At 46.1% G+C, this 25,197-nt stretch overlaps 1 protein-coding gene across 1 annotated transcript in view; it reads right to left on the bottom strand.

Annotated features, from left to right (window-relative positions):
* TPD52 (tumor protein D52) overlaps window positions 1–18,611 on the bottom strand; it is a 78,287-nt gene extending 59,676 nt beyond the window's left edge. Inside the window, exon 1 of the mRNA XM_088471423.1 lies at window positions 18,493–18,611. Coding sequence (XP_088327549.1) covers window positions 18,493–18,511 — 19 coding nt within the window. The 5' untranslated portion in view covers window positions 18,512–18,611. The remainder of the gene's footprint in view (window positions 1–18,492) is intronic.
* Window positions 18,612–25,197: the final 6,586 nt, after the last annotated feature.

Genomic DNA, 25,197 nt, shown 5'->3' with positions numbered 1-25,197 from the left:
CTCACCTTTCAAAGCAGTGTCTTCTTCCTCCAGCGTCGGGAGCCGGGTCTTCTGCAGCAGGGGGAGTACGTCAGTGTGTGTGAGTGAGTGAGCGTGTGTATGCATGAGTGTGTGCGATTGACCCCTGATGTGTGTGATCCCCTCCGTGTAAGTGTATACCCCCTCTGTAGCTGGCGCTAGGAGAACTACATCTCTCAGCAGCCCTTGCGCCTCCCAGCACCCCCAGAGCCTTCCAGCATCCCCCCGGGACTCCCAGCAGCACCCTCCCCAGTGACAAGATGGAGGGGAGGCCACCGTGAGCGGTGGAGACCCCTGGACATTAAAGTATAAAAAAAATTTTTCACGTGCTGCAGTGTTTTCAGCTCTGAAAACCCCACAACTTTTTTTTTTTTAAATTAGTATGTGCGGGCCAGATACCTGTGGTAATCCAAAATGGGGCCCAAAGTTTTTTGCCTCACACCCAATTGGATATGCCCCTTTATCTCTTTCCAAGGATTGATACATCTCTCGCCTAATCACCTACTGTTGGTATATGGAGTGCACTACTGTGCTTACTCCATGATGCTCCACAACTGAAGCATCTATACTTTTATCAAGATGGCCACTGCGCATGCGTGGCACCATCTTGGATCACTGTGTTTGAGTGCCACAGTACTACATGGATGTGTACTACTTAGTTCCATGAGAGGGACCTGTTATATCCAGCTACACCACCCTTCATTCATGACCGGACGGTCCTCTGTATGCTCCACTCCATCTCCGCTGCATCTGCATGTAATAGTGAGTACAGCTGTACTAAACTGGTTTACTGCAATAAACCTAAGCTCCTGGTTAAGTCTATCCGGCTGGTGTGTCTACAACAACTTTCCGCTGGTGTCTACTATTTAATAGCGGTGTATATTGCAAAATAGTACACACATCAACAGGGGCGTCTTAAGGGAGGAGGGGGCCCATGTGCACTTCCCGTGCGGGGCTCCCTCCTCTCACCACGGTGGCCGGCAGCCGACTGCCGCGGCTGGCCAGCCACCGGAGCATTAGTAGACTCCGGGCACTAGAGTGTGCCCAGAGTCCACTGCGCATGCGCAGAACGCCGGAAAAATGGCAGCGGCGGCTATTTTTCCAGTGTTCTGAGCAGCGCTGACACTCGACGCGGGACCATGGACAGGTGAGTTTAAAATAATATGGGTGCAGGGTGTGCGGTGCGGGGCCCCCCTGGACCTGGGGGCCCCTGTGCCCCCCACACACTGCACTCATTATAGATACGTCACTGCATATCAACACCTATAGCATGTGTCTAGGTGCAGGGAGCCCTCCCGCCTACCCCCACAGCTCTCTCTGGCTCGCAGTGTGTAGGGGGAAGGGGGGGCGGTAAGGGGGTCAGATATGAGAGAGAGTGAAACAGAGACTATGACAGAGATGAGAGTTGGGGTGTTGGGTAGATATGAGAGACAGGGAGATGAGGGGTGAGGGTGACAGAAATTAGAGACAAGGAAACTAAAGACATGGAGTAGGGGTTGGGAGATAAGAGAAAGAAGGTGGCCTGGTCTGATGAATCACATTTTCTTTTACATTATGTCAGCTGGGTGTCTGTGTGTCAATTACCTGGGGAAGAGATGGCACCAGGTTGCACTGTGGGAAGAAGGTAATCCGGCGGAGGCAGTGTGATGCTCTGGGCAATGTTCTGCTGGGAAGCCTTGGGTCCTGACATTCATGTGGATATGACTTTGACACATACCATCTACCTATACATTGTTGTAGACCAAGTTAAGCCCTTTATGGCAACTGTAATCCCTGACAGCAGTGGCCTCTTCCAGCAGGATAATGTGCCCCATCACACTGGGCATAATAAATAGCAACCCGGCGTATATAACGGGTCCAAAATACTAATATTTAAATAGATTTAATTAAAACCAGTGATACCATTGAGGCATGAGCAACACATTTTATGAGATGGATTCCCCGGAAGAATATTCTTGTGTGATATGATTACTGAACGTGAATCTTGTCGGCTTGGGGGTGTCACACGGCAGTATGTGAGCTGGTCATGTGACATGCACATTTGTTCTCAAAGAACAGAGTCAATGGTGTACAGTCAGAACATACGTGAGGTTTGTTTGTGACAGCGTGAGTGATGAGCAGGCAGATTTTATGGATACAATGACAGAATTAGCAAGTGTATGGAGATAATTAATCTAATTGGAGCAGGAATTGTATGTTGTGTTTTCTCATAGAAGTTCAATCAACTGTAACAGCAAGCGCTGCGGCAGAATCACGTGAAGGAATAACAAGCTCTGGTTTACATTCCGATAGTGCTGCCAACTTTACAAGGAGAAACCTAACTGGTAAGAAATGCTCGATTTGCAGAATCCATATATGTGCCAGATTTAGGAAAACTTCCAACTGTATTTGCAATATTCGTAACTACATACACACATTTTATATAAAAATACAAAAAAGTGCCAACAAAAGAAATCAATATCACAAGTCCAACGTATCTGATGGGTGCAAAGCATAAAGATATTTGTAGTCCAAATTGTAATCCATACTTCAATAAAGGGGCATAAAAAAAGACCAGCACATCTATTCTTGGTTTAAAGTCTGAAAAATGTAAAAGACAGTATGCCCACAGGGGTATGACCAAATGTACTTATCACAGCATCATGGAGTAACACATCATCAAGCAGAGGCAAGTCCACTTCAGTGCTGGCGTTCATCTCTCTCATGGGCTCCACATCAGCAATGGGGACGTGGACTCCTTTTAGCTATACCTGCAGCAGTTTTCAGCCAATAAGGTAGCCACAAACTTATTCAAAGTAATAAGCTGCACCTGGGCAATTAAAATTCACAGCCTACATGAGCATCGCCGATCCAGATGTGACATCACATGCAGTAAGTACACACACAGATCAGCCATAACATTAACACCACTGACAGGTGAAATAAATACAATTGATTATCCTGTTAAAATGGCACCTGTCAAGGGGTGGGATATATAAGGCAGCAAGTGAAGACTCAGTTGAAGTGTTGGAAGCAGGAAAAATGGGCAAGCGCCCCGAAATTCTGCACGATTACGGATCGCCCTAAAGTGTACCTGACCTTAGGGTGCCTTGGGGACAGAGTTTGGGAACCACTGTCCGGGAAGGTACAGACATATGATATTCCGGCTGCTGGGATGCCGCTAGTCAGAATACCGACAGCGGAACCCCTCCCCACACCCTAATCCTAACCCTCCCTCCCTGGTGCCTAAACCCAACCTCCCGCCTAGTGCCTAAACCTAACCTCCCCGCACCCTAAACCTAACACCCCCTCCCCGGTGCCTAAACCTAACCTCTCCCCTAGTGACTAAACCTAACCTCCCCGCACCCTAATCCTAGCCCTCCCTCCCCATTGCCTAACCCTCCACCTAGTGCCTAACCCCGCTAGGTAACGCTACCCTCCCAGTGCACCCCGATACTTACCTATGAGATACTGGTGTCGTGATCCCGACCTGTCGGGATTTCGGTGCCGGTATTAGGACCGTCGGCATCCAGCACGCCGGGATGACGACTACATTTCGTATATATAAAAACACATTTCTTATGTGCTTTAATGCACATCCAGCTCTGATTTTGTGTAAACTACACAGGTGAACGCTAGATGCTGACCATGACTTATTCCATTAAGTTATTGTATTAAATTATGCTTCAGAGTTCACTGCTTATATCATTATAGCGCTGTTCACGTTCACCACCTATGACGACTTCTGGAAGGTTTGATGGTTGCGCTGGTGGTGGTGGGAGAGGGGGTAAATGTACCTACATTAATGAATAACTTTACTCAACATGTGTAACGCTTGTGACATTTCCTATTGCTGAGGGCACTCTCCTACTTGTTTCTAAATGTAAACCACAAGTTCCCTTTTTTGTGACTATATACACTTTGAAAAAAAATAAGATGGGAGAATAGATATGCTGGGTGAGTGATGTATTCTGGTGTGCAGGGGTTAAAGTGGGCCAGAACAGGGTAGAACTGCATTCCTCCAGCCCACCTTACCTGGCCAGTCGGGCAGGGAGGCGCCGGGCTGAAGAGGTGCTGGGAGCCCGCTGAGATTTTGTTACCAGCAGCCGCCCGGCTCCTTCCCTACAGCGGCAGCCGGAGCTCACTCCTGAGCTCCGCTTTCCGGCTCCCGCAGTGGTTGAAGGGAGAAACGTCTTTTCCCATAAAATCGAGGAGCACTGGAGCAGTCGGACAGCAGCGGATGCAGGAGGCTTAAGGTAAGCATTGTGTGTTTGTTTTTGTGTAAGGGGTACTACTAATGGGGGGCACCACTATTGTGTGCTCTGCATAAGGGGCAATACCACTGGGGCACTGCATAACGGGCACCACTACAGTGGGCATTATGTGTAAGGGGCACTACTACTGTGGGCATTATGTGTATTAGGGTCACTACTACTGTGGGCATTGTGTATAAAGGACACCAGTGGCGTAATAATGGCCCCCTCAGACACCGTGGTGGCTTGAGGGACGGATTAAGGAAGGGGCGCAGGGGCAGGATGTTGATTTGGAGTCACAATGGCAGACAGCCGCATGCAGCAACCGTTGAGACTATAGACACAGCGCCGCCTTCTAATGTGGCGCCGGTCGTGAGCCTATCAGAGCTTGCGGATCGGCAGCCAATCTGCTGCTGATTGGCTATCGGTCTGCAAGCGCCAATTGGCTTGTGACTGGTGCCAGAATGACGGCGGCGCTGTGTCCCTAGTCTTAAGGGCTGCTGCCAGTGCGACTCCAAATTAACACCCTCAGCGTTCCAATCCTCATGGGAGGAAGAGTAAGAGGCTGCTGGAGGGGGAGAGAGGGAGGATAATAGGTTGCTGGAGGGGGTGGGATATAATGTGTAAAAGGGGCATTACTGTGTGGAATAATGTGTAAGGGGCATTACTGTGTGGCATAATGTGTAAAAGGGGTATTACTGTGTGGCATAATGTGTAAGGGGCATTACTGTGTGGAATAATGTGTAAGGGGCATTACTGTGTGGCATAATATGTAAAAGGGGTATTACTGTGTGGCATAATGTGTAAGGGGCATTACTGTGTGGCATAATGTGTAGAGGATATTACTGGATCACGAAACCACACACCGTTCTCGGGTGCGTGCATGCCGGAGGCGCACGCAGAAAAAAGTCTTTTTTTTGGGGGGGGGGGGGGGTTCGCCAGTAACTTTTTTGGCAGGGGGGAGCAACATTTACAGTTACCCCACTGAAGGGCACTAATGTGGGCATTGCATAAAAGGGGCACTACTGTGTGTAATAACATGAATAAGGGACACTATCTGGTGTGATGTAAATCAGGGGCACTATGTAATGTGAATAAGATTGTGCTACTGTGGTGTTATTTGAAATGGGGATACTATTGAGTGACCACGCCCCTTTCTTTTGAGACACTGTCCCTTTATTGAAAAAAGGGAGGGAGGGCACAAATTTATATATTTATTGTCTGCAGGGAGGCTCAGAGGACATGGGGAGGAGGGTTTGGTTGTTGGGGGGCGGGGGGGGTAAGCTCCACCACATCTTTAGGACCACTTTAAGCACTGCTGGTGTGTATGGAGAATATGTTACAAACAGTGCCTCAACAAAGTTGGGATCATAGTAATCATGGCTCCGGAGTGAGTATCAGCCATAGCCAATACTACCAGCAGACAGCTATACTTATCTCCTCTTTCAGCTGTAATTCTGTATACCTACTGAAATGGTAAATGGAAGATATCCCTAAATCGTAGGGTATGTCCAAAAGTGTACAACCCCTATAAGTATGCATCTCTCTTGCTTCTACACAAAATATATAACTGTATGTTGGCTCATGCGGGAAACTGCTCAGTTTTGTTTGAATAGAGAGGTTCCCCAAACTTGATTAACAGGTTGGACAATTTTAAAGTGGACACAAGCAGAAAACAACTTGACATGTCAGTAATGCATATTAAAGAACCGTTTTCAAGAGTTGAATATCTTGTTGCTGCCAGACTTCCTGTCTAGAGCACAACAAGAAGTAAATACAGCCCCTGGGAGATAGTAAACAGTCATTAAAAAAAAAAAGTCTGCATGTGCAAAATAAAAGCAAATCTGTCATGTAACCAACATGACAGAAAGCAAAAGTCTAATCATATCTACAGATGTGTCTTCATACACTATTGCTGCAGTTGTGCCCTTCTCGGCGTGCCAGGTCCCATGCGACTTTGCTTTCCCCAAGGGTCTTTGCGCCCGAAAATGCATTTTATTCGCAACCTGATGTGGCAAACCGTTTGACAAGACTGCACTGATTCATTTGATACGCAGCACTTGTATATCTGTGCACGACTAAAGTCTGAATCTCTATACGAGGTACTATGATGCAATGCCAAGTTCTTTTGCGCATTATATACAGATTCAGACTCAGTCGCACAGATTTATAGAAGTGTTGCAAACTAATCAGTGCAGTCTCATGAAACAGTTTGTGCAACCAATTGTAACAAAGACGCATTTTCAGGTGAAAAAAGTCGTTCTGCACAGGACACCTGGCGGCACCCTCGCTACCTACGGCATATTTAGGCTAGGTGCATGAGGACACATCTGCATTCCACCATATTCTGATGTTGTGGATTAATTAGTGTAGTACAGTCAGTCATGCCGCCTAAGGAATGCATGCGCTGGATGATTAATTATTAGTGTACGTCCAGGCAGGAGAGCGTAAAATGAGGTAAACTCCATACCTGCACCCGACATCTAACCCCCCCCAGTAAAACAATTGTTAGCCCCCCCAATGATAAATTAGTCAATTAGACATTTCCATTTAGCGAAATTAGGCCAATAATTACATGTCATTATTGGGGTGTTAGGCTATTCTGCAAAATGTAAAATAATGGGGTAAAAGATGTGGGACAACTATATGGGAGTGCTTTTTAGCATTGCAGTTGGGAGTTATAGGTTAAAGTTGCTTCAAATGACTAAAAATCAACTTCTTGCCATTTTTATGCAACCCAAAATTAACTACAGCATTTTGCAAAAATCATTTAATATCTTTTGGACAGTAATATACATAATGGGGGGGGGAATTCAATTAAAAGCGATGTTGAATAGCCGCAGGAGGGAGCTCCAATTCAACGCGATGTTTGGTCAGGGTAAAGGATTTCTTCTCGCACCACCCTGGGGATGCAAGGAGAAATCCGACAAAAGTGCCGGCCGCGCGGCTGTTTTACTGCTTAGCACGGCGCTGACAGCTGGGCGCCCATCACTTTAGTCAGAGAATGCCAGTTCTCGCACCTAAACACCCAGGTTTAAGTTGCGAGAACCATCATTCTCCAACATAACAGCGTGCTGAATTGCATAGCTCCGGGAGCTCCCTCCTGGCGCTATTCAATTCGCGTTGAATTGAATTCCGCCCATATACTGTTATCCAATATTTGTTTGAAGTTTTTTTATAGTGTGCAGGCAGATTTCCACATTTTTTATTTTTTTTTTGAACTTTTCCCACAGGTTTTTGAACTGAAAATTATTGCGCACATTTTTTTCAATTGGATAGCGCAAAAATAGGGAGCAGGCATAGCAGAGGTGACCAGAAATCGGGCATGATAGTCGCGTTATGTTTTGCAACAAAAACTTGCAGCTAATTGAATATGTCCCATGATCACTTGATGTTATTTTTTTTTTTACTTTCAAAATCTATTCAAGAGAATTCCAACTTGCAGGATTTAAGCTGGGTACACACTGCAACAATGTTGGACCGATTTGCCAATTCGTAATAACAAACCGCCTACAACGCTCAGTGTGTACACTCAATATGCGCGTGGCCGCAGTTGCTAGCGATGTCGTCAGGCACATCAAACCAGATGACATCGCATGCGACCTAATGTATGTTAATGAAGAACGGAACGATATATCACTCTGTCCTTCTAGTGTGTACGCTCAATCCCCGCTCAAGGGAAATAGTCAGAACGATTAGAGGTCGCTCCAGTGTGTACCCAGTTTAAGGAATTAAATTCAGTAGCAGCAGATCCTCTATGTCCTTCCTAGAAAGTGGAATACCTAGGCAAACTTTCGGCCACTGCACCAGTCTCTCCATGTTGTCATCGGTCAGGGGACTGGTCTCAAGTGTACAACTAATTGTGGTAGCACCAATGGAAAGGCTCTCACACAGCCCGTCCGTCCCCTTCTCCCGCCCCAAATCTTTAACTCTAAGTCACTCCGTGATGACCAAGGCCATATTTCCCTTGCACAGATCTATACATCAGTCAAATACACTTCTATTTTACCAGAGTAGCTTAAATTGATAAGAACGTAAAAACTATAACATATAGCAAAAATGTTGTCCAGAAGTGTTATCCGTCCAATGGAATAAAACCAGAACAGTGTCAGTGGTCCCGTAAACGGCAAAGCTAGTTCAGGTTTGCCCCCAGCAGCTCAGGGTGACTATATAGGGGGGGTGGGTCATCTTGGTGGAAACTACTACAAGCAGATGACTTTCAGTTTGAGGTCTACATATTACTCAAAATGCATAGTTTGCAATGAAAGCCCTGTGATAGGAAGAGGCGATGACTAAGGCGCAGTTACTTTCAAAATGCATAACAGCAGATCATTGTCACTGTTAAGGGGAATCCACAGGATACAAAATACTAGAGCATAAAATTCCACAATAAGCCCAGAAAGGAACTAAGCAAATCAGCAAAATATATTATATACAAGGGGAATATTATCAGCAAAACAATGACGCTGGAATGGCAGAAAAGCACTGTGATCTGCCAGGGGTCGGTGACCATAAAGTAATCATGTGATAGAGGCTATTATTCTTCCCCAGGTAGCATGATTTATATTAACAAGGTGGACATTACTTTCTAATAAGCCTTTTTTAAAATCAATGCAGTTAACCCATCGGGGGGCAAATGCATCTGTCAATGCTGCCCAGTAAATATCTAGAGAAACAAAACAATAGACTAGCATTAACAAAGTCTTTTACCAAGCGGCAAAATCAGCCTACCGTAATGTGCCAATAAAGACGCATCCATCAGCTCCATAATTACAAAGTAAAATCTGTTATGGTTTGAGATTACAATTATTACCTAAATTATCTATTCAATTATTGGTTATTATGCCCTGATATCTAACACACGGATGTGACAAAGAGTAAAAATAAAATGACGCTACAGGTAAGGGAATGTGCGTTTGCACTGGCGTGCTAGCAAGGGGGCAAGATGTAGGCCTGGCGAATAGGAAGGGTCACCTGAATCTTTAATTTTAGAGCAGATCTGAAGGAAACTACTCTACTACCTCTAATCTTCACCTTAAACCCTCGCAAATCAGTCTATCCCCTTCTCCTGTGCTCATCCCAACCTTAGCTAAAATCTGTAATCTCTCCCTCTCTCTACTGTTATCTTTCCATCCTATAATACTCACTGTCCTATAGTAATTACTGACCTGACATCTCTATTTCTGCTGAGAACAAACCCATCCGCAGAAACTCCCTGCCTAGGTGTCATTCAGAGTTGCCCTTTGCTCCCCACATTCAATCTGAATCCAAATCAGGTTACAGACCCCTAAGAAATATATCTAGAACACGCACTTACAGGGGCCGATTCTTAGTCAGACACAGCGTTTTTTTGCTAGTGGCACATCTATGGCTTTATGCAAATGGCGCTACAAAGCCCTTCCCTGGTACATAGCGTTCCCGCTAGGCTGTTTTAGCGGGACGCTGCGCCCTGCCCTCACAGCCTGTGGGTGCCGTCTTCACCCGTGGGTCGCAGTGTGCCGCGGGTGGGGAAATGTGTGGTGACCCGGTCACCGCCGGTGAATAGACACTGGGAGCACGCGCCCGGCATTTATGCTCCCTGTCAGCAGCGCTTGGGGGCTGCCCAGCATGTCCATAAGTGCCAGGCACACCTCCAAGAGTGACAAAAAGGTGATGTGTCTTATAGACACACCCCCTTTTCAATAGCCACTTCCCCTTTTCGGGTGCGCGCGCCCTGCCTGCCGCCGGAGCTAGAGTGAACACTATATACATATATGCGTCCAAACGTGCAGGGACTGAGACACCCACTGTCAGCCTCTACAGACATGGAATTACTATCTGGTGCTTATTTAGATGCACTATTGGTCGCACCATCAAAACGTACACCAGCCTATGGCCTAGGGATGGCCATTGTGGGTTAACCATTGATGTTACCATTGGTGATTAATCTTGGTGGTATAAAACTATTGATGGTTTCTCTCCAACGATGGCCATCCCTGTTCTATTACTCACCGGGCCAATCAGAGGTTGGGGCAGGACTTCACTGGTCATATTGGGGGACAGAGCTAGGCTCCATGCCTTGGCATCAGGGAAGAAAAAAAAAAAGATGGCGTGGCTCTGTGCCATCGATTCTCCACCATCGGTGTTCGATGGCCATCCCTACTATGGCCAATACACCTGAATATGGCCTCCTATGTGAGCAGTTAAGCACCTGTGTAGGCTACCAGTTTAGCCACATACCCAAAACACTCCTATAACACACCCACAAGACGGACCAAGGGCCTGATTCAGAGATGGACGCAAAGGTGATTACGCAAACGATCAAGCGATTGTTTGCCATCGCTCATGCATTTAACCTGCACAGCGCGTGCACATCGATCGGACACACATAGGAATCCATTGCGGAGTGAGCGGCAGGTTGTCAGCTTTTTGGGGTGGTAACGAGCGATGGTCTGAAAAACGCAGGCATGTCTGTCCATATAAATGCCGTTACATCGGCGTGCATAAATTAGCCAGTGCAAGTGCACAGACAGCTCTGTGTGTCAGGAAAGCTCCCAAGGCTGCGGCAGGGTAAGATGGCCGCCGATGTTACTGATATTTATGCAGGTAGGTGTGTGCGTCTTTATGCTCGGGTGATCTTTGCAAACATTAGCATATTTTCACTGCTGCATTGCGTACGAAATTGCAGCTGCGATCACATTAGCCCCAGGCTCTGAATCAGTCCCCAAGTCCACTAAGCCATCTCCCTATCACCGTCCTGGAACACCCAATACATTTTCAATACACTTTTTTGTGCGTGCTTCTGATATTGTGCACCTAATGTATACAGCACAATGATTCCATGACACATAAGAAATTGCCTACACCATTATGGACCATGACACTAAATACACTGTGTGGTGCCAGTGTGAGAATGGGCACCGACCACCCGGGGACAGCATGTGATATATAACTTTGTTGTACTTTTTTTGTTCAGCACCTTGTGACAGATGCTTAGCCTTTATTGTAGGCTTATTATTATGTTTGCTGGCATATAAGCTCTCATGAGCAGGGACCTCTTCCCTCATGTGCTTCTCTTTACATTTTCTTCTACTCCCCATTAGGGCACCTAACACGTGACTGCCAACTCCCGGCAGCTTATTGTGAGTGCTTTAATCACTATTTCAGCAATGTATATAAGTTGTGTCCTTGTCCTGCACTGTAATGTACTGTAAGTTACTTGTTTCTTGTTCACTTATTAGTTCTATGTACTATGTAAAGCGCTGCGGAACACTTGTGGCGCCATATAAATAAAGGATAATAATAATAATAATAATAATAATAATAATAATAATAATATTATAAATTGTGGTCAGTAGTGTGTGGCATCACATTTGTTGGTGGCAGGGCCGAAACAGGGAACAAATGCAGTCCCCACCCCCTGAACGTGCAACGTCATGATGTCACGCACATGACGTTGTCCAAAACGGTGGGGTTGGCGGTACTGGTAAGTGCATCGCTGAATGGGCGTCCTGAGGCAGGTACTGTTATAGGCACCCTGCTAGCCAGTAGCAAAGGCTGTGGGGTGGCTTCCCCCACCTCTCCCCTCACGGTGTAAAGATGCTATGCGCATTTGCACGGTATCTAGTCACCCGACGGAGACCAGTCACCGCATCTTTTACCACCCGCGACACACTGTGGCCCGTAGGTGGGGAAGGCACAGAGCAGGCAGTTTTTGCGGGGCGCCACTAAAAGGGCAGGGCACATTTTGCCCCTTTAAAATCAGGCAGGACGCGGCACCCCACTAAAACAACCTAGCAGGAACACTAATGAAAACTGCTTACATTAATAAAAAAAAAAATTGCTTAATTGACTTCTCATATCATCTTATGGGAAAAACACAAATATACATTACATACTTATGAATTAAAGAAAAAGTTGAATAGAAAAGTTAAAAGATTACATATAGTACCACAACTGTATTTCATCTTTAGCGACGCAATTTGTCGCATCCCAAATATTAACCCTACCCAAAAAAAGTGAACACTATATATGGCGTGTTTCTAGGGTTGTTACTCATCCTGTATAACACAGGATCGTCCCGGATTTTAAAGAAACATTCTAGGTCCGGTGTTTAGGGTTCACTCTACTGATCAGATAAAATTTTAGACGTGATGTATCGCTATAGCTACAGTAGCGATACATCACGTATAAAATTTTGCCCTTCAAAATTTAAATAAGCCATCCTCACTGATCAGCATCCTGCACCTAGAGTGAACATTGAGGCCGGCATGTACTAAATGGAAAATGCGATAAAAACCCAGTTTTCGGTGTTTTACCGCATTTACAATATGTACTATTGGCTAGCCGCCGGGGCTCCTATAGAAACCTAAGGGCTTCTACCGCATCGCTCAGTTATGATGAATCCGATCGGATCCCTCCCAGCATGCCCCACGGCCGCCGCGTCACTCAGCGCATGTGCAGATGGACTCCCGGGTCATAAACCCGGAAGTCCAAGGCGCAGAGCTGATCGCAAAAGATAGCTCTCATCAGAAGAACTGTCCATTGCGGTACTGATCGCATATGTTAGTGCAAATTCAATCAGTAGGGATGTGATGCATGGCGGGATGTACCGTGCAATGTTAGTACATCCCGCCCTAAGGGGTATATTTACTGAAGTGCGTTTTTTTAGAAGTGGAGATGTTGCCCATAGCAACCAGATTCTACTTAACATTTATCTAGCACCTTCTAGAAGATAATAGCTAGAATCTGATTGGTTGCTATGGGCAACATCTCCACTTCTAAAAACTTGCACTTTAGTAAATATACCCCTAAGTGTTGATTCAATACGGGAGACAGATTGTCCAATATTAGGTCTGCGGATTTGAGAAGTATCATTTTACTTGTATTTTACTGGTGAAGTGCCGCCAGTGACTGTGTGAGGTGGAGCTTTGAGTCCAGACAGAGGCTCAGCCTGTGTGTGCAGTGTAAGGGCTATTTCACACACGCCTGGTTTTGACCGGCAATCAAAAAAACGTCCAAAGCCGGATGATTTTTTTCCGGCAATCAGTACTTTTAACACGCAGCGGATTTAAGCCGTTTTTAATCCTGTCGTTTTGTTTTTTTTTAAAGTAGCAGGCATGCGCAGCAGCAGCAGATGGAGTTATGGGGGGTTAAAGGTAAAAATAAAAAGTGTGTATGTAAAAGGAAAGATTGGAATTTTTGCCTCACTGACTTGCAGTGACGCCATGTACACGGCAGCCAACTTTGTCAGTGGGTATTCCCGGCCGTAACACGGCAAACGTGCCATGTCCGTGCCATCTGAAAGGACCATCAGTTTTCATGCATTATTAAAAATACTACATGGCAAAAAAAGCCAGTTTTTCCCCGGTGATATAGCCCTAAGAGTGAATGTCTGGAGTCAGAGCGGAGGAGCTCCGTCTCACACAGTCACCAGTTTTGACAACACACTGGGACTGCTCAAACACAGTAAGACTCACCTCTGGCTTTGAAAGTCTAAGAGAGTATTTCTTGCCATCTGGAGACATAACACTGAGACTGGGCTATTCCCTGTACATACAGAGGCCCCGATTCAGAGCTCACTCTGAATCAGGGCCGGCCTTCTTGTTTTTTAGAGCGGCCTCCTGGCCGCTCGCATAGCTGTGGGTGACCACCCACAGCTATAGCGAGCGGCCAGGAAGATGGTCGCGATGGTCAAGACCATCGCTACCATCGGGCTTGCGATGAGACCCTTGTGGTAGGGTCTCGTTGCCGCAAGCCCCAGAGGGATTTCGGCTCTCCCAGAGCCGAAATCTCTCCCACTGACATCACTCGTGATGTCAGTGGGGCCGCCCCCTAACGGAGGTGTTCACATGGGAACGCCTCCGTTTGGGCAGCCACTCCCCCGGCCCACCCACCAAAGGGGGCGTGCTGTCACCCAACATTGACAGCCCCCTTTGGTACGAGACCCGGAGTGACGGTTTGCCCGTCGCTATCCGGGTCTCGCGCATGCACACTGGGCCACCATCGACCCGTTTGCGAGCGCATAGTGTGCGGAGGAGATAAGAGTATCTGCCAAAGCCTCAGAGGTGGACCCAGAGGGAGGATCGCCATCTGACTACATCTTACCAGTGACTATGCCCATATGTTACCTCCTTACCAGTGACTATGCCCATATGTTACCCTGTGCGTGCTACCAGAGCTGAAGTGTAAGCTCCCAAGGCCAACTGCCCTCCCCCAATGTCTGCTGTTGTTGACCCAATGTGTATATGTACCCGAAACCCTATTTATACCAGTCTGGGCATTGAAATGAAATGTGCGTCAGGCCTGAGGGGTAGGCTCGCTTATCGAGGGGCTCAGAGGCTGGCATATGAAAGGGCATGACAGTGGGATCTGACAGGCAGGCAAATAAAGGGACATGACTAAGGCGGCTCTCGGGCTGACATAAGGCGCATAACTAAGGGGGTTCTGAGGCTGGCAGATAAAAGGGCATGACTAAGGGGGCTCTAAATATAATGGGGCATGAGGGACTCAGTAATGGTATATAAATGAGCAGAAGGGGTTTCTGGGCTGGCATAAATGGCTATGCATGGGCTCTGGGCTGGCATATAAGGGCATTTTGGGCTCTGAGGAATATAAAGGGGCATGAGGGGGGATCTGGTATATAAAGTACGGTTTTGGTCACACCCCTAGTCCTAACCCCTCTTCTCCCCAACCATCCTATTTTACAGAACAAATGTGGCCACCCTAACTATCTGTTTATGCACTTTGGTGCTGCGGTCCCCCTGTGGCCTCCTCTAAATATAAGATGATAATAAAGAGAGGCATGAATGCTCTGTGGTCACTTAGTGTCTGTCCAAAAATGTTCAGCATGCATCCACTTCAGTAACATCCCAAACGTTCCCAGCTACAAAGGGAAAAACACTCAAGCATTAGGGTCAGCTGATTTTAAGCTCCACACTGCTATTTGTAAAGTGTATGCTAATTAGCCCGGAAAGAGTAAAACCTTCAGCGTTAATAGCCAGAGTGAGAGCAAATAGAAATGTACTTATCTGGGAAAGATAAATAACTACCTTTTTAATAGCACACATTTTTGCTTTCAAAGCTATCAAATTGTAGGAAATTTGTATGGGGCAGATCCAATTAGCGATCTACAGATGCACAGATTTCCAGCCATTTTGGTATAGAAATCTTGTTTGACTTTGCTTGTACCTACATGGGCTGAGAGCAAAAACAAGCGAGGTAACCCCGTCTGGGTAACCCATCCATGTTACAGTAGCACAGAACCAGTAGGTCCTCGCTGTAATTTATAATTATATATATATTCAAAGACAGGCCAAAACTAGTGTAATACTGTATCTGGGGCAGCATTGTAAAGAACAACATTGAGGTATTACCACATTGTAACACACTATGGCCCTGATTCAGAGCCGCACGCTGTTTGCGCTCGCTCGTCCAGAAAAAGGGGCTGGCTATTTAAATTGACCGTTCGCTCTTTGCGGTCTGTTGACGCCTCTATGTCTGACCGAGCGAACAAAACATGCGGACGTTTTTTTTGTAAAAAACGCCCCCTGGCCGCTCGCATCATACGTCATCTCCGCTATTTATTAGATTAATCGAGTACACCGAAAGGCGTATGAACTGCTTGCAGTGCTTGTGGTTGGATTTTCCTACCGCAATCATGCGAACAGTTCAGGCTAAGAAACAACCAACTGACGTGGTCGATGACGCTGCTTTGTTAATTATGCACACCCTTAAAACGCCCGTTTTGACCGTTTGGCACGCCTGCGTTCGGATCTCCACTCCCCGTTTTCAAGCACCTTCCCCTGTTACCACCCACAAACGCCTCATCCTGTCACTCAAATTAGCAGGCATTCGCTATTTTGCGAGCACACGATTTTCGGCCGCACTGACTGGTTCGCGCATGCGTACTAAAACCCATACGCGGATATGCGAACATCGCTCGGAGCGAACGAGCGGCCGCTTACGAGCGGCTCTGAATCAGGCCCTATGTGTAGATAATACCTGGTTGTTACAACGGTGTTGTTATATATGGGTGTGATCTTAAGAGGGATACTATATTACCATGAATGAGAATAGGCCCACAAAATGGCTGCTTTGCCCACTGTGCGTTGACGAGTGCACCTTATGTAAATGATAGCCATTTTCAGAGCAGAAGCAGGGAAAGGTTCCAGGTAATCCCAGATAATCCTTTTAGTGACAGTGATCAACAACCAGCTGTTGTGTAGCCAATATACATAAGCACACGTTTGAAAACTGAGACACAATATATATATATATATATATATATATATATTCATACACACAACTTACAAATATTTAATTTAGAGTAGTCCCCATCTTCATAGTAAGTCATATAATTGAATAAATTATCTTCAAAATGACAGGACTGATGTTTACCATGCTTCCAACATACATTATCTCCTTTATTATAATGGCTCTTGCTGCTCAAAAAGGAATTTAGAAAAAAAAGAAAACACTAAATTCCATATATTGTACCCAACTATTTTTTTTCTGAGCCCGTGCCCTAACATATGTCACACACCCCTATACAGCACATTTTGTTTGGACATACAAATGCCACGCGCACCACGAAAATTACATCTATCCGGAAAAATTCACGTTGTGATTAAATAATAACAAACAACATTGTAAAAGACAATGACAGTGGGAGATTGTGTTGCGAATAGATTGGAAATAGCCCAAGACCCATTTTGAAATTCCAGGTGAATTAGTCATAGAGTTCCGTCATTTTGGATGCTAGCATTGTAAGCAGCAGAAGTAACCAAATCAAGACATGAATATGGAGACTTTTCTGCTGCTGGCATACAATAAATATCAGATTACTCAATAAGAATTCTGGATATTGTAATGCAAAATATGAAAGATTTGCTGAAAGTCTTTTATTAGACAGGTTATTTTTTACAGTCACATATGTTAAGCAATGCGAATCGGCCTCTTGTAAGTCCCTTTCAAGATGTTATACCCCCAGCTATTGGTCTATCTTGACTCAATTTCAACAGCAAATGCTTAAGAGTTTGTTTCTTAAGGTGCCCACACACTAGGCAATATTTTACACGATCAGCCCGATTCCAACGCATCGGGACGACAGATCGTGTAAAATATGTCATAATCGTGAGTATCTACTCACGATTACAATGCACGTACCCGCTGGTCGTACATCGCATCTTCAGATCTTGCCTGCTGCAGGCAAGATCTGAAAATCTTATCACGATGCACTGGAATAGTATAGAATGTACGATAGATCGTGGGCCAATTTGGATTGTTTTTAACACCAAATCGTGCCCACGACTGCAGAGGGAGAAATCAGACACGATATCGGATCGTGACCTGAACGCCTAGTGTGTGGGCACCTTAAGGCTGGGTACACACGTAAAGATTTTCTATCCAACTAGGTGATTGATTGGAATGAAAATCTGGTAATGTATGGGAGTAAATGATGATCAGCAATTTGCTCCTAAATGCCAGAAAACAGATGAAAATGGTCGGTCAGACAAGTTTGTTAAATGTTTGATCTAAACAATTTGTTCAAACAACAGTTTTTGCCCATTTTCCGGCGTTTGGGAGCAAATTGCTGATTGTCATTTACTTTCATCCCTTACCAGGTTTTCATTCCAACCAATCAACTAGTTGGATGGTTGGACAGAAAATCTTTACGTGTGTATGAACCTTAAATCCAGTGAAAATCCTGGACATAAATACAGCCATCCAGCTCCACACACATTGTACAGTATATATATATATATATATATATATATATATATATATATATATATATGCCACAGAGCCAGCCCCGTCCCAGCTGTCAGTACAGGCACACACTGCTGCTGGAGGGAATGGATGAGGGAGGCAGACAACACAGGAGGGGTTAAGAGAAACATAAAATAATCTGGGGGAGAACAGACAGGCACACCAACAGGGAGAGAACAATGTCACTGCGCTAAATCAACATGTTTTCTTGTAGATAAACTAACTTTGGCTGATTACACCAGAGATAAAAAGGGAAGACCTCAGCTCAGTCATGTTGTAATTAACTGCATAGACAAACACTCCAGGGTATATAATACACTACAGTGTATACAAAGCAAAACAAACCAACATGAAAAGTACAGTATTACATTATAGAGTGTGCTGCGTATTACACAGCAGAGTGATACAATGTATCCAATGGAAGGAAGTTACAGTAAAGCAGGCTGCAAATAATTTACTGGTAGTGGGCAGGCACTAGGCTGGGAGCACTCACCTTGCTCAGAACTATCCATGGTCTCGGCTAATGTCCCGGGCAGTAGCGCACACTGCACACAGCCCTCCCTCAGTGCTGCTGCTACACTGCTCTCCCTCCCCTGCCGCACCCCGCCCCTCTGTCCCGGGTAGCGCGAGCATGACTAGCTCCCTACCTTCCTTTTTTTTTGTATTTTTTTTTGTTAACAACTTTACTACAACAGCTACATGCACACATGTCCTGCGGGTCAGACATATGTGTAGTATTGTGACGAATGCTTCATCAGTATCTCTTGTATAAACCGTAATGTCAAGCCCACTCTGTTTTTCATATCACTGTCATTTTGACAGCCATTCTTCAGTATTTGCATATCACATAAAAAAAACATTGAGAAGGAAAAGGCTCGCATGTGATAGAGGCTGGCTTCCACAGTGTAACTATGATTTCCAGAATATATAAATCAGGACACATAGGAGATACAGGTTATGTAAGGGGCTTCTGTGCAGTTAGTTATTTTATTATACAGATATGCAGCGTGCAAAAACTGCAGGCATTCCGTATGCTAATTAATCAGACCTGTCTGGCACCCAATCTCACCTATATTGATACTAAATGGTGAAGGAGAATTGTGCCCTTCTTGTCTGCAGAAACACCATAAAGTTTGTATATTTGCAGCATACTTGCCTACTTTGAAAAAGCATTTCAAGGAGATTGTGGAAGCAACAACTATAAGAGCGCATTAAAGTGGGCAACTGGGCATGTGCAGTGCTACATCTGAGAGGCGTGTCATAAGAGTGACTTATAGCCAAATGTAAATGAGCCCAAAAGCAGTTAGTAAGATCTACTTATTGATGAAATCACACTAATACTTTTCAGAAAATACATGTAGCCATAGGGATCATTGGGGTAGATGTGCGAAGCCTAGAAGCGGTATCAGCGCACGTTATGTGCTCTGATACCGCTTCTACCCGATGTATGATCGGGTATCTGGGCGGTAAATGACAGGGGCGCTATGCGCCCCTGTCATTATCGACGCTGCTATCTACAAGATGGCAGGGCCATGTACGAACGGTCATACCGCATGACTTCGGCCGGCTGTAGCTGTCGTTACCGACAGCTACAGCCTGGCGCTAGCCTATCCCCACAGCAGGGACAGTGCTGTCCCTGCTGGGGCTGCTGCCGGCTCCAGGGTTGCATGCGGGATCTCGCGATACTTGCGAGATTCCGCGCATACTCAGTGGAGCCGGCCAGGACAGACACACAGCGCATCAGCACTAGGCTGATGCGCTGCTGTCTCTAGCGGGTAGCGCCGGAGGGGGGAGTTAACGCTCCCCTTCTCCGGCTGATGAGATGTTCTTACATCTCATCGGATGTGCTTCCTGCTTCGCCTCGGTAAAGAGGTGAAGCAGGAAGCGGTATAGCGGCACGTTAAGTGCCGCTATCATACATCAACCCCATTGTGCCTTATAACCAATGCTGGGAAATTATACTAATGATCCCATTTGAATGTATATATCTCTGTTTTTTATAAATAATAGCTTCATAATGGAGGTAAGGTGCAATCAGGGAGATTGCTGGACTTTTCAGGGAGTGAGGAAGATTGCTACAATTTCAAGGAGCCTCCTTGACAATGGGCCATATTCAGTTAGAGCAGGGGTTCCCAACCACGGTCCTCAAGGCACACTAACAGTCCAGGTTTTAAGGTTAGCCATAGTTGAGCACAGGTGACTTAATTAGTACCTCAGTTTTTTTTATTTAACCATCTGTGCTTAAGCATGGATATCACTAAAACCAGGACTGTTAGTGTGCCTTGAGGACCGAGGTTGGGAATCACTGAATTAGAGGTAAAAAGTCCGTTATCGGCGATAATTTATCGCTGATGATATAATTTTTGCCTATTTCAATTATCCCCATATTCATATCAAAGACTTTTCACCGGTGCGAAAAGTCTTTGTTAAAAAACGGAGATAACTTTTCTCCATGTAATACATCGCGAAAAAAAGTGCAGAATTGGGGTTTAGGTGTGCAGGCTTAAAAAAAATAGCCTGCAGCCCTGGGAGGGTCCCCTAAAAGTAAATCTGTGTAAAAATAAATTTAAAAAAATCCTCAGGACACCCCAAAAAATGTACTTTAATTTTGGGGCGAAATAATATATATTTGGGAACAAAGGGCCTCATTCAGACCCACTCGCAAGCGGCTGTCCGCTCGCAAGTGGGTCGATGGTGTGCACTGCGCATACGCACGACAGAGGGAGCTCCGTCTTGCGCATGCGCCAGACGCGACGAGCGAAGGACTTTCCTTCGCTCGTTGTGTCTGATCAAAGGGGGCGTGCTGTCGATGTTGATTGACAGCACGCCCCCTTTGGTGGGCGTGCCTGCCAGACGGAGGCGTTCCCAAGGGAACGCCTACCGTAAGAAACCGGCCCCACTGACATCACTAGTGGGGCCGGGGCTTGTGGACATCACTCCAGGGCTTGTGGTCGAAAACCCCGACCACAGGCTTCTGGTCGCACTGGCGATGGTCGCGATGGTCAAGATCATCGCGACCATCATCCTGCACGCTCGTATGTGCTGTGGGTGGTGACCCACAGCTATACGAGCGTCCAGGAGGACGCTCCATTTTTATGGAGGACGGCCCTCATTCAGAGCGAACGCTCTGCTCAGAGCGTCCGGCTCTGAATGAGGGCCAAAGTTTTAAACTAGCGAAATTGATTCACGGGGGGGGGGGGGTCCCAAGTATGCGGCAGGTGTTTTCTAGAATGCTGGTAGTAGCGGCAGGTGCATTTTTGAAGAATTTACAAAAATGACTTTAGGGACTTAAAAAATGCTTGCACCCATTTTCATGTACCCCAAATTTGATGGGACAAGTTATTTTTCCCCAAAATAAAACCTAAGTGCTATTCTTCATCCCTTCTTCTACAGCCGCATTTATGCACCTGCCGCGGCTATTAAAACCCCGACTACCTTCAGCAGCCCAAATCGGGGGTACCCATTGTGATCCCCCATGTCAGGACATCTTTAGGGGGTGATAGGAACATTTCCTGAAAATTTTATGGACTTTTCGATACTTACCTTTCCGCCAGGGTCCCATTTTCGCCGGATCCTAATTGAATACTGGGATAAAGCGGGCATGCGCCCGATACTTTATCACAGAAAAAAGCAGCGATGATGGTGAAAAGTCGGACCTCTAACTTTTCGCCTGTAATTGAATACCCCCCAATGAGGAAGAGTTAGCAAGTATGATTTGCAGTGAACAGAAATTTTTTCACTTTAAATATTGTTACTTATGGAGACAGTATTTGTGCACGCCCAGCATCGTAAATAGATTTAGATTTCATGTGAGGATGAAAGCACCAAGTTGATGTAGCAACTTCACATAAGTTCCTTTAAATTGTAAAGGAAGTACCTTTTATTCCATATCTGCCTCATAGCGAAGATCTAGGTCGGGGCCTATATGTCAAGACTAATTTTCATAAAATTATGCAGGCACAGCAGTTTCTGCATAATTCTATGTATTTACGCTATGTATTCGCGCTATGTATTCGCGCTATGTATTCGCGCTATGTATTCCCGCTATGTATTCCCGCTATGTATTCCCGCTATGTATTCCCGCTATGTACTAACAGCCTAATGAAGGAGGTTTCACCATAGGGAGAGGGCTGCCAGGTCGGTGCAGCAGGGAGGGTCGCAGCGCAATCGTGTCATCGTGGCCCCGCCCCCACTTTATAATGTCGATATTACCGGCATTATAAAAGCAGGAAGCGGGGCTATGATGACGCAATATTCAAACAATGTGTGCCGCGGGCAGTTGAGTGTGTCGCGGCGCGAGAGGCGAGAGCCGCCGGTCACAGAACGGACCAGGCAGCACTGCCACTGAGCTCCTCTGGGAGGCCCAGACGCGCCCATATCACGCGCACCACGTTGCCTGTCCACCCTGCTACCCCGCCAGTCTCCCTGCCCTTCGTAGACCCGCGGAGAGAAGAGAGAAGAGGTAAGTGAAGGGGGTGGGGGACCGTTACACACAATAACGAACACTGATGGGTATCGGGGGCGGGGGGTGGCGAGCCCGATGGGGAGGAGGGGGGAAGAATGCAGAATAACAGACAACGATGGGGAGGAGGGGGGGAGAGAGCAGAACTGACACAGATGAGGAGGAGGAGCGGGGGAGCACAATAACACAGATGGGAAAAGGTTAGGGTGCAAAATAACGTAGAGGAGGAGGAGGGGGGGAGCACAATAACACAGATGGGTAGGAGGGGTGTGCGCACAATAACATAGATGGGGAGGAGGGGGGACACAACAACACAGATGGGGAGAAGGGGGGACACAACAACACAGATGGGGAGGAGGGGGGGACACAACAACACAGATGGGGAGGAGGGGGGGACACAACAACACAGATGGGGAGGAGGGGGGGGACACAACAACACAGATGGGGAGGAGGGGGGGACACAACAACAAAGATGAGGAAGGGGGGTAGCACAATAATACAGATGGAAAGAAGAGGGGACACAATAACACAGATGGGGAAGGGGAAGTAGAATTACATAGATGGGGAGAAGGGGGGGACAATAACACAGATGGGGAGGAGGGGGGAGCAGAATACACAGACAGGGAAGTCAACCAGAGGAGGGACTGTACGGCTACACCCACTGACCCCATTCAGAGTGTAATTATTATTAAACTTTGGGGGGTTTGGGGCGCCAGTCTCTTTGCCAGGGACGCTCGGACCCCTAGATACACCCTTGGGGCCAATGTATGTGTGTTTTACTTCACTGGGGCCAATGGATGTGCGTTTTATTCCTGTGGAGGTCAATGTAGTGTATTTTATTCCTGTGGAGCTCAATGTGGTGTCTTTTATCCCTGTGGAGGCGCCAATGTAGTGTATTTTATTCCTGTGGAGGCCAATGTAGTGTGTTTTATTCCTGTGGAGGCCAATGTAGTGTGTTTTATTCCTGTGGAGACCAATGTAGCGTGTTTTATTCCTGTGGAGAACAATTTAGTGTGTTTTATTCCTGTGGAGAACAATTTAGTGTGTTTTATTCCAGTGGTGACACAGCAACAGCTGAAACAGTCGAAATTGAGCTGAGCATATGCAGCAGCTCCTCCCATAGACCTTTGCACCACTTGAAACCTTCATTCAGATGAATGAGCCAGCACAGGTAAGTAATGCAGACGCCATGGACATAGGCAAAGCTACACATTTGGTAATGGGTGGTCCTAGTTCAAACTCTTCAACAGAACTTCTGTAACCTTCAGTGTTTCAAATCAATTTTTTTTTCAGAGGCAGTGTATAGCATGCGCCCCAAAAATAGGCATGGCCACAAAGGATGTAGTCACTTGAAAGGGGGGCATGTCATCATGACACTCCACAATAGTGCCCCCAACTCACATTAAGCCACACAGTAGTACCCCTTATTCACATTATGGCACATAACTCCACACAGTTGTGCCCACAATGCCCCATATTCACATTATGCCACACAGTTGGGCCCCTTGTACACATTATGCCACACAGTAATGCCCCTTATTCACATTATGCCACACAGCAGTACTTATTGAACATTATGCCACACAGTAGTACCCTTATTGTGCATTATGCCACACAGTAATGCCCCTTATTCACATTACGCTACATAGTAGTACCCTTTATTCACATTATGCCACACAGTAGTACCCTTATTGCACATTATGCCATGCATTAGTTCCCCTTATTCACATTATGCCACACAGCAGTACCCTAATTGCACATTATGCCACACAGTACCCTTATTGCACATTATGCCACACAGTAGTACCCTTATTGCTCATTATGCCACACAGTAGTACCCTTTATTCACATTATGCCACACATTAGTTCCCCTATTCACATTATGCCACACAGCAGTACCCTTATTGCACATTATGCCACACAGCAGTACCCTTTATTCACGTTATGCCACACATTAGTTCCCCTTATTCATATTTTGCCACACAGTTATACCCTTATTGCACATTATGCCACACAGTAGTACCCTTATTGCACATTATGCCACATAGTACCCTTTATTCACATTATGCCACGCATTAGTTCCCCTTATTAACATTATGCCACACAGCAATACCCTTATTGCACATTATGCCACACAGTAGTACCCTTATTGCACATTATGCCACATAGTTGTATGCTTTAATCACATTATGTTACACATTAGTACCCCTTATTCACTTTATGCCACACATTAGTTTTTTTATTAATTTTGTCACTCAGTAGTGCCTCATCCACATTATGACACAGTAATGCCCCTTATTCACATTATGCCAGTCATAGTACAGCCCCTTACTCACCTATTCATCTTCTTTCCTTTGATAAGCCCCCCCCCATCTCCCTTTTTTTCTTTCTCCAGCTCCTTGGATTCCAGGGAAAAGAAACCCTGGCTCCCCATTGGTCAACGGTGGCCATCTGTCAGTAGCCTTCTATGGGGGCAGCCATTTTCCGTTAGCCCCTGCTACTCAGAATGATCTCTCCTGGCTTGCAGCCATGGGGTTACAGCAGCACAGAATGGCCATGGAGCAGGCGAATGGGCGGCGGAGGCTTATGGGTGGTCCAGTGCACCCCCAGACCACCCCTTAGTTTCACCTATTTCCATGGATGAATGAGCCAGCACAGGTAAGTTATGCAGACTCCATGGATGAATGAGCCAGCACAGGTAAGTTATGCAAATATTATTTTCATATTGTGGGGTAG

The sequence above is a fragment of the Taudactylus pleione genome, unplaced genomic scaffold (genome assembly GCF_031769625.1).
Source record: "Taudactylus pleione unplaced genomic scaffold, aTauple2 ptg000114l, whole genome shotgun sequence".
NCBI classification, from domain to species: domain Eukaryota; kingdom Metazoa; phylum Chordata; class Amphibia; order Anura; family Myobatrachidae; genus Taudactylus; species Taudactylus pleione.
This window is presented reverse-complemented; position numbering and strand designations above follow the sequence as displayed.